Source organism: Oncorhynchus keta, chromosome 14 (genome assembly GCF_023373465.1).
Source record: "Oncorhynchus keta strain PuntledgeMale-10-30-2019 chromosome 14, Oket_V2, whole genome shotgun sequence".
Taxonomy (NCBI): domain Eukaryota; kingdom Metazoa; phylum Chordata; class Actinopteri; order Salmoniformes; family Salmonidae; genus Oncorhynchus; species Oncorhynchus keta.
In genome coordinates, this window is record NC_068434.1 from 40,487,052 (window position 1) to 40,501,557 (window position 14,506).

The window sequence follows — 14,506 nt, forward strand, 5'->3', positions numbered from 1 at the left end:
AGGGAGGAGAGAGAGAGAGAAGAGAAGAGAGAGAGAGAGAGAGAGAGAGAGAGAGAGAGAGAGAGAGAGAGAGAAGAGAGAGAGAGAGAAGAGAGAGAGAGAGAGAGAGAGAGAGAGAAGAGAGAGAGAGAGAGAGAGAAGAGAGAGAAGAGAGAGAGAGAGAAGAGAGAGAGAGAGAAGAGAGAGAGAGAGAAGAGAGAGAGAGAGAGAGAGAGAGAGAAGAGAGAGAAGAGAGAGAAGAGAGAGAGAGAGAGAGAGAGAGAGAGAGAGAGAGAGAGAGAGAGAGAGAGAGAGAGAGAGAAGAGAGAGAAGAGAGAGAGAGAGAATTCCTAAGGAGATGTCTTTATTCTATCTGGATAAACTAGCATAAAGCAATGACCTAAATACACCCATCACACTGTAGGCAGTGTGAAGCCACCCGGGCTGACTGGAGGGTGTTGAGGTCTGGAGAAAGAGAGATAGAGCGAGAGAGAGGGGAAGTGAGAGAAAGAGAGAGAAAGAGAGGAAGTGAGAAAGAGGGAGAGTGACAAAGAGTGTGTTGAGAGAAAGAGAGGAAATAGGTTGCTCTGGGCTGCTGGGGGGTGGGCGGTTGGATCTGCCTGTGTGGAAAGCCACTAGCTCCAATGAGGCAGTGTGGTGAAGCATGACTAAAGTGCAGGGCTGTTAAACGGTATGTCACGTCTCCTGATGTCTGCATCCCTGTGGAGTGTGGACACGTGCGGGCAGATGGGCCAACAGGGGGAATTCATTCCAGGACATGCACCACAGAAAGCTCATCAATTCACACCTACGGGCCAGGCTGCGCTGTGCTGGGCCCACAACCAGCCCATCCTCTGACCTACCTAACTACCTATCTACTACTGTTTCCGGACAAAAACAGTGTGTTTAACTCTGAACACTGGATGTTGGTTGTGTTTTAGAATGACCTGCTTGAGTTGGGGTGTTTCTCAATATGCATACTACCGTGCTCCACACTCTAATGCTCCAAGTGCATTCTCAGATGACGTTCTCTTGAGTATGTCCTTGTGAGGACGAGAAGGTGGAGAACGCATTAAACATTACATTTGAGAAGCACTCGCACTCCCCGACGGTATTACCTCACCCAGCATCTCCCCATTCACTGAACTTTCATCCAGCCAGGACAATGGCAACAATAGAGACAAAAAAGGATATACACAAAGCAAATGTCTTACTTCTAGCTATATGTGAATCGTAATAATGCAGGTAACAGGCAGAAAATGGCCTTAAACCAATGTTATCCAAGGTAGATGTCAATTATTCGTGGGTAGCGAGCTAACTATTCATTGTGGCTATCTTGCTAGATAACAGTAGTAAAGAAAAGAAGGGGGATACCTAGTCAGTTGTACAACTGAATGCATCTTCAGCATTTAACCCAACTCCTCTGAATCAGTGAGGCGTGGGGGGCTGCCATAATCAACATCCACATTTCAGGCACCAAGGGAACAGATTTTGTTTACCTTGTCAGCTCGGGAATTTGATCCAGCAACCTTTTGGTTACTGACCCAACGCTCTAACCACTAGGTTGCCCTAGCTAGCCAGTTAGCTTTATTGACTTACCTTGGGCTTGCGACCTACGAACACCACAGTGGGTATTGTAGGTAGGTAACATGCCAAAATGTACGTATCAAACTAAAATATTGTAGTCGGGCAACATATGAGATATGAATAGGCAACATTTCATTCTGAAGTTGGAGTGTATTTTCTCTCGCTTCAGGACAAATAATGGCAACCATTGATTTCATTAAAATTTGCATCATTTCTTACGTGGTTGCATTATATTTCTTTGCATACTTTTCATTGAAGCGTGTATCGATGCATGCTTCAAAATATGTACAAACGGAGTACACATTTGAGAAGTACCCTCCGTGCTCCATTTTGCATACTTTGATTTGGACAAATACTCTGACCCTCCCATGCTCCAATTTGTATGCTCGGAGCACGGTAGTATGCATTTTGAGAAACACCCTTGGTGTTAGTTGTGTGTGTTGGTTGTGTATAATTGCCAGTTGTTTGAGTTAGATAGTTGTGTAAGTGTGTGTGCATTTTAGTTGTGTATTAGCAGTAGATGTTTGTTCTCTCTGATGATCACAGTCTGATGGAGCTAGCCCGGGCTCTGGGTGTTTGTTTGTGTTTACAGTACAGCAAGCGCTTGTTGAATCTGGGTGCCACTCCTGCAGGCACCATGGCATTGGCCACCAATTAGCAGCAGCAATGTGAAAGAAGTGAAAAAATGTCTCAATTAGAATCGTTTTTCCTACTCAAAAACTAATTGCTTTCAATAAGTCTGAACTTAAGTGGAAAAAGATAAAAAGACGCCCGAAGCCAAGAAGAGGGACTCCCCCTCTATCTAATATTTTGCTTACTCAGTCTTCAAAATCTCTCACATCATCTATAGCTGCATACATTATATCTATTCTAGCTATGGCTATGGGTGAAAGTGCCAATTGATTTTCAGTGGCATAGCATATATTCCTAAACCAAACGTGGTATAATTTACAGTACCAGTCAAAAGTTTGGACACACCTACTCATTAAAGGGGTTTACCTTAGTTTTACTATTTTCTATGTTGTAGTGAAGACATCAAAACTACGAAATAACACATATTGAATCATGTAGTAACCAAAAAAGTGTTAAACAAATCAAACCACCCTTTGCTTTGATGACAGCTTTGCACACTCTTGGCATTCTCTCAACCAGCTTCACCTGGAACGGTTTTCCAACGGTCTTGAAGGAGTTCCCACATATGCTGAGCATTTGTTGGATGCTTTTCCTTCCCTTTGCAGTCCAACTCATCCCAAACCATCTCAATTGGGTTGAGGTTGGGTGATTGTGGAGGCCAGGTCATCTGATGCAGCACTCCATCACTCTCCTTCTTGGTCAAATAGCCTTACACAGCCTGGAGGTGTGTTGGGTCATTGTCCTGTTGAAAAACAAATGATAGGGGGACTAAGTGCAAACCAGAAGGGATGGCATATCGCTGCAGAATGCTGTGGTAGCCATGCTGGTTGAGTGTGCCTTGAATTCTAAATAAATCACTGACAGTGTCACCAGCAAAGCACCCCCACACATCACACCTCCTCCTCCATGCTTCACAGCGGGAACCACACATGCAGAGATCATACATTCACCTACATCTCACAAAGACACGGCGATAGGAACCAAAAATCTCTAATTCAGACTCATCAGACCAAAGGAAGAATGAAGTCAGAAGGGATGGCTGCCGTTTTACGGGCTCCTAACCAACTGTGCTATTTTGTTATTTTTTTTTGTGATATTTATTTTGTACATAATGTTGCTGCTACAATCTCTTATGACCGGAAATAACTTCTGTACATCAGAACAGCGATTACTCACCTCGAACTGGACAAAGATTTTTTTCTGTAATGAGTCAGACACAAAGGATATACTGCTTTCTCGGGAACGGGCCCAAATCCCTGTCACTTCCGCGTAGAAAAGACAGAGAAAAAGGGAGCAGAGGTCAGGCTGCCTTCTGAGAATTCGTAGCCGAGTGAGTAAACCTCCACTACCATACGTTCAATTGGCCAACATGCAATCACTGGAAAACATAATGGATGACATACAATAAAGACAATCCGACCAACGGGACAATAACAACTGAAATACAGTGGGGAGAACAAGTATTTGATACACTGCCGATTTTGCAGGTTTTCCTACTTACAAAGCATGTAGAGGTCTGTAATTTTTTATCATAGGTACACTTCAACTGTGAGAGACGGAATCTGAAACAAAAATCCAGAAAATCACATTGTATGATTTTTAAGTAATTACTACTACAACTGCTCTGACGCTCATCGGATGTGGCAGGGCTTGAAAACTATTATGGTCAACAAAGGGAAACCAAGCCGTGAGCTGCCCAGTGACGCCAGCCTTCCAGATGAGCTAAATGCCTGTTATGCTCGCTTCGAGGCAAGCAACACCAAAGCGTGCATGAAAACACCAGCTGTTCCAGACGACTGCATGACAATGCTCTCAGTAGCCGAGCAAGACCTATAAACAATAAGAATTTGTTCTTAACTGACTTGCCTAGTAAAATAAAGGTAAAATAAAAAAATAAAAAACAGGTCAACATTCACAAAGCCGTGTGGCCAGACGGATTACCAGGATGTTTCCTCAAAGCATGTGCGGACCAACTGGCAAGTGTCTTTACTGACATTTTCAACCTCTCCCTGGCTGAGTTTGTAATACTTACACGTTTCAAACAGACTACCATAGTCCATGTGCCCAATGAAGAGAAGGTAACCTGCTTAAATGATTACCGACCCGTAGCACTCACGTAGGTAGCCATGAAGTGCTTTGAAAGGCAGGTCAAAGCTCACATCAACAGCATCATCCCGGATACCCTAGACCAACTCCAATTCGCATACCGCCTCAACAGATCCACAGATGACGCAATCTCAATCGCACTCCACACTAACCTTTCCCACCTGGACAAAAGGAACACCTATGTGAGAATGCTGTTCATTGACTACAGCTCAGATTTCAACACCATAGTACCAATGGAGCTCATCAATAAATTAAGGACCCTGGGACTAAACACCTCTCTCTGCAACTGGATCCTGGACTTCCTGATGGGCCACCCCCAGGTGGTAAGGGAGGCCAACAACACGTCTGCCACGCTGATCCTCAACACTGGGGCCCCTCAGGGGTACGTTCTTAGTCCCTTCCTGTACTACCTGTTCACACAATAATGAGTGGCCAAACACGTCTCCAACACCTTCATTAAACTTGCTGACCACACAACAGTGGTAGGCCTGATCACCGAAAATGACGAGACATCCTATAGGGAGGAGGTCAGAGACCTGGCAGTGTGGTGCCAGGACAACAACCTCTCCCTCAATGTGAGCAAGACAAAGTAGATGATCATGGTCTTCAGGATAACGCAGGCCGAACAGGACCCCATTCTCATCGACGGGGTTGTAGTGGAGGGCACAACAACACCTTTTCCCCCTCAGGAGACTGAAAAGATTTTGCATGTGTCCCCAGATCCTCAAAAAGTTCTACAGCTGCATCATCGATAGCATCCTGACCGGTTGCATATGGCAACTGTTCTGCATCTGACCGGCCCAGTACATCACTGGGGCTAAGCATCCTGCCATCCAGGACCTAGAGTGACAAGAAAAAGTAAGTGAACCCTTGGGAATTACCTGGATTTCAGCATAAATTTGTCATGAAATTTGATCTGATCTTCATCTTAGTCACAACAATAGACAAACACAGTGTGTTTAAAACTAAGAACACAAATTATTGTATTTTTCTTGACTATATTGAATACATCATTTAAACATTCACAGTGTAGGTTGGAAAAAGTATGTGAACCCCTAGGCTAATGACTTTTCCAAAAGCTAATTGGAGTCAGGAGACAGCTAACCTGGAGACCAATCAATGAGACGAGATTGGAGATGTTGATTAGAGCTGCCCTGCCATATAAAAAAACACACAAAATTGGAGTTTGTTATTCACGAGAAGCATTGCCTGATGTGAACCATGCCTCGAACAAAATAGATCTCAGAAGAATAATTGTTGACTTGCATTAAGCTGGAAATTGTCTAGAAATGGAAAACGTTCAGCACTGTTGCTACTCTCCCTAGGAGTGGCTGTCCTGCAAAGATGACTGACATGGCACAGTGTAGAATGCTCAATGAGGTTAAGAAGAATCCTAGAGTGTCAGCTAAAGACTTCTGGAACATGCAAACATCTCTGTTGACAAGGCTATGATACGTAAAACTCTAAACAAGAATGGTGTTCATGGGAGGACCCCACGGAAGAAGCCACTGCTGTCCAAATAAAACTTTGCTGTACGCCTGAAGTTTGCAAAAGAGCACCTGGATGTTCCACAGCGCTTCTGGCAAAATATTCTGTGGACAGATTAAACTACAGTTGAGATGTTTGGAAGGAACACACAACACTATGTGTGGGGAAAAAAAGGCACAGCACACCAACATCAAAACCTCATCCCAACTGTAAAGTATGGTGTAGGGAGTATCATGGTTTGGAGCTGCTTTGCTGCCTCAGGGCCTGGACAGCTTGCTATCACCGACGGAAAAATGAATTCCCAAGTTCAAGACATTTTGCAGGAGAATGTTATACTATCTGTCTGCCAATTGAAGCTCAACAGAAGTTTGGTGATGCAACAGGACAACAACCCAAAACACAGAAGTAAATCAACAACAGAATGACTTCAACAGAAGAAAATACGCGTTCTGGAGTGGCCCAATCAGAGTCCTAACCTCAAACTGATTTAAAATGCTGTGGCATGACCTTGAGAGCGGTTCATACCAGATATCCTAAGAATATTGCTGAACTGAAACAGTTTTGTAAAGATGAATGGTCAAAAATTCCTCCTGGATGTTGTGCAGGAGGAGAGTCAACCAGTTATTAACACGGATTCACATACTTTTTCCACTCCACACTGTGAATGTTTACATGGTGTGTTCAATAAAGACATGAAAACGTATAATTGTTTGTGTGTTATTAGTATAAGCAGACTGTGTTTGCTTTATTTTATGACCAATTTATGCAGAAATCCAGGTAATTCCAAAGGGTTCACATACTTTTTCTTGCCAGTGTATATACTAGGTGGTGTCTGTCAAAGATTCCATTCACCCAAGTCATAGACTATTTCCTGTGCTACCGCACCAAGTCTAGGACCAAAAGGCTCCTCAACAGCTTCTACTCCTATTATTATTATTATTATTATTATATTATTACTCCTAAGCCATAAGACTGCTGAACAATTAATCAAATGGCCACCCAGACTATTTACATTGACAACCCCCCCATTTGTTTTACACTGCTGCTACTCACTGTTTATTATCTATGCATAGTCACTTTACCCCTACCTACATTTACAAATGACCTCGACTAACCTGTACCCCCGCACATTGACTCGGTACCGGTACCCCCTGTATATAGCCTCATTACTATATATTTTATTGTGTAACTTTTTATTATTTTTTACTTTACTTTATTTGGTATATATTTTGTTAACTCTTTGAACTGCATTGTTGGTTAGGGGCATGTAAGTACGCATTTCATGGTAAGGTCTACGAACTGTTGTATTCGGCACATGTGACAAATAAAGTTTGATTTGACAGATTGCCACCGGTCTAATGTTCATTGTTCATGTTTCTTGGCCCAAGCAAGTCTCTTCTTCTTATTGGTGTCCTTCAGTAGTGGTTTCTTTGCAGCAATTTGTCCATGAAGGCCTGATTCACACTGTCTCCTCTGAACAGTTGATGTTGAGATGTGTCTGTGACTTGAAATCTGTGAAGCATTTATTTGGCTGCAACTTCTGAGGCTGGTAACTCCTGGTAACTATCCTCTGCAGCAGAGGTAAATCTGGGTCTTCCTTTCATGTGGCAGTCCTCATGAGAGACAGTTTCATCATATGGTTTATGTGACTGCACTTGAAGAAACGTTCAAAGTTCTTGAAATGTTCCACATTGACTGACCTTCATGTCGTAAAGTAATGATGGACAGTCATTTCTATTTGCTTATTTGAGCTATTCTTGCCATAATATGGTATACAATCCCTACCTTGTCACAAATTGGCTCAAGCGCATTAAGAAGGAAAGAAATTCCACAAATTAACTTTTAACAAGGCACACCTGTTAATTGAAATGCATTTCAGGTGACTACATCATGAAGCTGGTTGAGAGAATGCCAAGCGTGTGCAAAGCTGTCATCAAGGCAAATAGCGTCTATTTTGAAGAATCTCAAATCTCAAATATATTTGGATTTGTTTAACACTTTTCTGGTGAGTACATGATTCATATGTGTTATTTCATAGTTTTGATGTCTTCACTATTATTTTACAATGCAGAAAATAGTAAAAAATAAAGAAAAACACTGGAATGAGTAGTAGGCGTGTTCAAGCTTTTCACCGGTACTGTACATTGCTGGCCACTCATCATCAGACAAGGAGTATACACAGTGTGACATCTTCTGTTTAGCTACGGTACACAGAGTAGAAAACTCACTTGTTTTGGTGCTTTGAGCCCTGCAGATGTGCATGGTACTGTGCCACAGAGTTGAGTGTGACACTGCAGACTTCACAGGTATAGCTACGTTTCAGACCTGGAATTAAAAACACACAAACACAGATACACTCGATTAATGAACATATGTAAACATATTTCCCAAATGCTCTTTTGTTTTAAGCGGGATTTAGACAGGTGTCATGTATTAGCTAACTACTTGTTTCATTTGAAATGATTGTACTTTGTAACTATGGAACCATGTTCAAGTACATGTACGTTCCACGTCCCACCACAAATGCTATTAATTATGTATACATGAACTATTCTATCCCACCGGAGACAGTCCTTTAAGGAATCAATAGTTCTATTGAAAAGACCTGGGCCCTCATTTATAAAAGTTGCATACATTTTAAACTAAATATCTGTGTGCCATTTCTAAAAAGACTCTGCACATGCACAGAAATATAGAAATGCATAAACTTGGCGCGCGCCATACGTAAGCATGTTTCCTGTTAATAAATCAGACCTGTCGTAAAACTCTGCACGCGTGAACAATCATTATGACTCCGCCTGAACAACGCCCATTATTCTCCTTTTATGTTGACATTAACAGCCTTATTTCCTGTATAATTTGGAAGTGTTGGAATTAGGCCTAGGCAGTATCTAAACAAAACAGCAATCGCCAACTTGATCAAAATGTCTTTGCTAATTATTGTGGATCTTTATATGCTGCACTGCCCGCGAATTCGGGAACATTGTCTACTCTGGGGAAAAAAAATGAAAAATACAGTAGGCCTGTGCACTGAGTATACAAAATATTAGGAACACCTGCTCTTTCCATGACAGACTCATCAGGTGAATCCCGGTTAAAGCTGTGATACAATTAGAAAATAACTCCTTATGTTTGTACACTCAATGTATACGTACAGTGGTAGCCTAAGCACTTCCATGAAAGAGGTACATTTTCTGTTAAATTCTACTCTATGTTATAAACCTGCACTCCCGTTTGGATGCATACAGAAAAAACATGAAATTATAATAGCCTATCTAATAGGCACAATTCAATGAAAGATACGCATGATTGTTGTATAGCTACTTCGGGAATGGGAACTCATCGTGGCCAGGAAAAAGGTGAGGAATTTATACTGCGATGGTTATGGTATTTGTAATAGGTTTATGAATTTAATATTGTCTACTTGAGTGATTTGGCATTACAGTATTCAGACGTAGCCTACAAACGTCAATGGAAGAGATGAACCATCTGTTCTACCATTAAACTGCGCTTCGGATCAGATTGCATAGAGCAAAATACTTCAAATAGCTTATCTTACTATTTACTATCTATTAAGTGGGCCCAATAAAATGGGAGATGGGATGAATGTTACCCTATCCACATTTGTTGTAGATTTGTTGTAGAATTTGTCTCTTTCGGGAGTATAAAACCATCACAGCCAGAAAAGGATGAGGAATTTATTCTTCAATGATCATGGAAATGAAATAAAAAATATCCTTTTTTAAAATAAACTTTTACCCCTTTTTTCATGATATCTAGTTGGTAGTTACAGTCTTGCCTTACGGACTCAGGAGAGGCAATGGTCGAGAGCCATGCACTGCTTCTTGACACACTGCTCTCTTAACCTGGAAGCCAGCCACACCAATGTGTCAGAGGAAACACAGTCCTGCTGGCGACTGAAGTCAGCATGTGTGCACCCGGCCCGCCACAAGGAGTCACTAGAGCGCGGTGTGACAAGGAAATCCCGGTCGGCCAAACCCTTCCCTAACCCGGACAATACTGGGCCAATTGTGCGACGCCTCATGGGTCTGCCAGTCACATCCGGCTGTGACACCACCTGGGATTGAAGCTGGGTCTGTAGTGATGCCTCAAGCACTGTGATGCAGTGCCTTAGACCACTGCGCCACACAGGAGATGCTTATTACTATTTTATTTTAGAATGCAAAGATAAAATAGATCGATTTTCACTCTTCTCACTACTGGCAAATGATTGCATCTTATTATTATGTTAAGCTACCAGTTATTTTGTTATGAATAAAAGTGTCATCATATATTCCCCATTTGCACAAGGCTACTAGGCTACTAACCTTCTTTCAATGCAATACTTCAACCTCTAAAATTTGCGGGAGGATAAGCACTTCTCACGTAAAGTTAAAGTTTGCGTGAAAACTGGTGCACGCATGTTTTGGGAGATATTTTGTGCGTGCGCAATGTTTATAAATGAGGCACCTGGTCAGCATGCTTTCACAGTGCTGTCAATCAAAATATTAGAGAGCTAGACGGGATGATATCAGACTAACTAACAGCAGCTTCTATTTCCTCTAAACTAGAGGTTCCCAAGCTTTTTCACTTGGGGCCCCCTTCCAGCATTGGGGAACATGTGATATTTGAGTGGCTAAAATATTACAACAATAAATTATATCTATGGACACAAGAAAGAAAAAAAACGTTAGCTGACAAATAGCTCACTAAGGTACGCAAATTGCATTCCTTTTGAATTCTACTATTACAACTTTCAAGAGTAAGTTTAAAGCCGGACTGAGTTCCTTAAAAAGTGTGCCTCACTGTTTGGGAACTACTGCTCTATACAGCTGTCTGTTGGAGACACTAGAAATGCATCTCAAATGCCACCATTTTCCTAACATACTGCCCTATGGTCAAAAGCAGTGCACTAAACAGGGAATAGGGTGCCATTGGAGATGCAACCTCGGGTCAGTGCTCAGTGCTTGTCAAGCTACGCCTGATCAACTTCACTAATGACTGTTCCTGGTGTGGGGGAAGTGGAAGTGGAAAGAATCAATTAAAGACATGCCCACACTGAAATGTCACACATTTAGTATTGATCACAATTAAATTACATTGAAATTATAACATCCATTACTGAGGTTTTTGATGATGGACACACCTTAGCTCTAATTAGACAGAGCTCTGCTTTGAGTGATATGTAAGCTGTTGATTGCATTTTGTTATTACGCACCATTGCTTTGGGTGTAAAAACCCGAGGCTAACTAGCTCACTCCAAGATTCAACAAAGATCTGAATGAGACGATCACTTTATTTCTCGCCCCTTTTGATGTCTTCGACGACAGTGGATCACCAAATCAGCAACTAACAGAGTGACAAACCATTTCTCCGTGGATACATCCCAAATGGTACCGTATTCCCTACATAGTTATATAGCACTATAAAGGGAATTGGGTGCCATTTGGGACACATCCTATGTCTGTCTGTCTGATACAGTTGTTCAGCTGGTGCCCTGCTGTGACAGTGTAATGGCTGTCAAGTTAAAACTAACGACACAGTGGCATGACAAATAGCCCAATCGCTTGCAACCCCTCTCTGAATTGAGTGCAATGGTTTGGAGGGCAAGAAAGGCCAAGGTAAGGATAAATGTCCACACTAATGTCCCGTCATGGAATCTAATTATCCAGTCTCTCCTCTGACCTAAGGTCATATCCCCCACGTTGATGAGCTCTTAGAGAGAGAGAGAGAGAAAAAAAGAGAGAGTGAGGGAGAGAGAGAGAAGGGGGGGGCATGGCTCCCAGATTGTCTCAATATGAGGTTATGTCAGACTGAACAAAAGGTCAGCAGCAGAAACAAAGTACCCAGATTATTTCTAACATCATCCAGTACTGTACATAGATGACACTGATGTTAAGTGCTTGTTGACTTTTATCCCTGTCATAGCTAGATAGAAAAACCGCTGTTCTGATCCCATTCAGACAGACTGAGATGGGAGACAAGAATCTCTCTCTCTCTTTCTCTTTGTCTATTGCTCTCTCTCTTTCTCTCTCTCTCTCTGCAATTTCTCCATCTGTTGTCAGCCCCTCAGTAACCATGTGTCAGAGCGAAGACTGCCTTGCCTAAAATTTAAATTTTGCAAGAGAGAGAGAGAGAGAGAGAAAGAAAGACAGAGGCTCCCCTGACACTCTCATGATTCTGACATTAAAGCGCTGCAGTGAGCGGCAGGGCTGTCGCTCGGGCTCGGCACCTTTTGACAGGCCACTTCTCAAACGCTTTTTTGAAAAGGTGAAAGAATGTGCTGCAGCCCCGGCATCCATCAAGGCAATACAACCTGCAGCAACTCCCGTGGCGCCCGCCCTGCATGAGCAATGGAGCACCAGTCTACAGCTGCTGGAGCGCTGTGCCTCTGCTGCTGCTGCTGCATTCACTCTCATCACTCTCATCTGTAAACAGCCCATCAACCTACCTCATCCCCATACTGGTATTTATTTATTTTGCTCCTTTGCACCCCAGTATCTCTACCTGCATATTCATCTTCTGCCGATCTACCTTTTGAGTGTTTAATTGCTATATTGTAATTACTTCACCACCATGGTCTATTTATTTCCTTAACTTACCTCATTTGCACTCACTGTATATAGACTTTTTGTTTTCTTTTGTTCTACTGTATTATTGACTGTATGTTTTGTTTATTCCTGTCACACCCTGACCATAGTTTGCTTTGTATGTTTCTATGTTTTGTTTGGTCAGGGTGTGATCTGAGTGGGCATTCTATGTTGGATGTCTTGTTTGTCTATTTCTATGTCTGGCCTGATATGGTTCTCAATCAGAGGCAGGTGTTAGTCATTGTCTCTGATTGGGAACTATATTTAGGTAGCCTGGGTTTCACTGTGTGTTTGTGGGTGATTGTTCCTGTCTCTGTGTTTTGCACCAGATAGGCCTGTTTTAGGTTTTCGCACGTTTGTTGTTTTGTTAGTGGTCCTTCTGTAGCTCAGTTGGTAGAGCATGGCGCTTGTAACGCCAGGGTAGTGGGTTCGATCCCCGGGACCACCCATACGTAGAATGTATGCACATATGACTGTAAGTCGCTTTGGATAAAAGCGTCTGCTAAATGGCATATATTATTATTATTATGGCATATATTAGTTTATTCGTGTACAGTTTCTTTATTAAAGTACAATGAATAACAACCACGCTGCATTTTGGTCCACCTCTACTTCACCTAAAGAAAACCGTTACAATTCCATGTGTAACTCAGTGTTGTATGTGTCGAATTGCTACGCTTTATCTTGGCCAGGTCGCAGTTGCAAATGAGAAGTTGTTCTCAACGAGCCTACCTGCTTAAATAAAGGTGAAATAAATAAATATATATTTAAAAAAATCCTTCCTTCATTCAGGTTCCTCTGCTCTTTGGTGAGTCATGGGAGAGCCACTTATTTCTGTTAAACTTGAAATTGACCTTCCTAAAATGACAATAGAGTAACAGGTAGAAGAGCCAGTTGAAAATGTTGCGCCAATTGAAAATCTTCAGCTAAATCTCACACATAGATCTTGGTTTCAACATCTAGGACACCTATTGAAGAGGATTCATCCAGAGGCAACTCGGGACACAGTCAGATAACTACATGTCAGACACCTAGAAGATGTCACCATATCCATACAGTATCACAGTAGATTCAATTCAGTGTCGTGATCACATCTGCCATGTTGTCCGGTTCATCTCCCCCCTTCCCTAGTGTATTTCTAATGGTAATATCTTATGTAAATGCTCAATTGAGTCACTCTACTTCCTATCCCAGCCACAGCTTACATTGTCTTAATGGCTAATTGAGAGATATTGTCCCGGCAACCAGAGAGAGTGATTGATCAACAGCGTGATCATCTGCGTGGATTGTCCATGAACATAGAAAGGTGTTGAGGGTCCATGCTTCATGCTAAATTAACCACGAGCCATCTGCCCCACTCAGATGGTGCATCTCGTGCTCAGTGACAGCTACAGTACAGCTCTGACTGCAGCAAAGCACCCGAGAGCTGAAACAGCATATGCTTCCTCTGGAATAGAAAAAAGCAAGGCACACCGCTTAGATCACGCCAAATGGGCCAATAGTGCAAAACTACAGTCAGCTTCTTGGCTGTATCATATTTAATGGGTTTATAAAACTGAACTCGTAATGAAAAACATCCCTCACTTGTGTGATCGCAAGAAACCTGAAGAAACCTCAAACTAGTAGGCAAGGATTGTATTAATGGATAAGGAAATGCTGAGAACAAAATATGTTCTGGGTTATATATATATATACAATTAAAACTGAAAGCCTGCAACAAAAAAATGCCTTACCACTGACGTATTCCAACAAACATGTCTCCAACAGGGAAATTCCAAATTATGTGTATAAAGCCTGCAGTGTAAACACCCTGGTGCTCTAACAATCCCCCATCTATCTAATTCACCCATCTTTAAACAATCCAAAGTGTTGAAATAAAATCCTTGTTAAAAGCAATCTTGTTCAGTGAATCATGTGGCAGATAAGATTGCAATCTCTCAAAAAACAGTACACCTAAAACGATGGGAAATAAATTGAGTGTAAATGGGTGTCATTGTTATACTGATGTGTTTGTGTAATCTCCCAGTCTCCCGGTTGTCTGCATATTGATTTGCCTCTCCTCCGCTGCTGAAATATACGATAACTAGAACAAAGAACAGAGCTTCCTTCAACCTGTGCCCTCT

General features: G+C 42.1%; 1 protein-coding gene across 2 annotated transcripts in view; it reads right to left on the reverse strand.

Annotated features, from left to right (window-relative positions):
• The window catches only part of zmat4a (zinc finger, matrin-type 4a), a 151,579-nt gene that overhangs the window by 13,296 nt on the left and 123,777 nt on the right, over positions 1-14,506 (reverse strand). For both annotated transcript variants that reach the window (XM_052461771.1, XM_052461770.1), the window contains one exon: positions 8,022-8,118. In XM_052461771.1, coding sequence (XP_052317731.1) covers positions 8,022-8,118 — 97 coding nt within the window. The remainder of the gene's footprint in view (positions 1-8,021; positions 8,119-14,506) is intronic.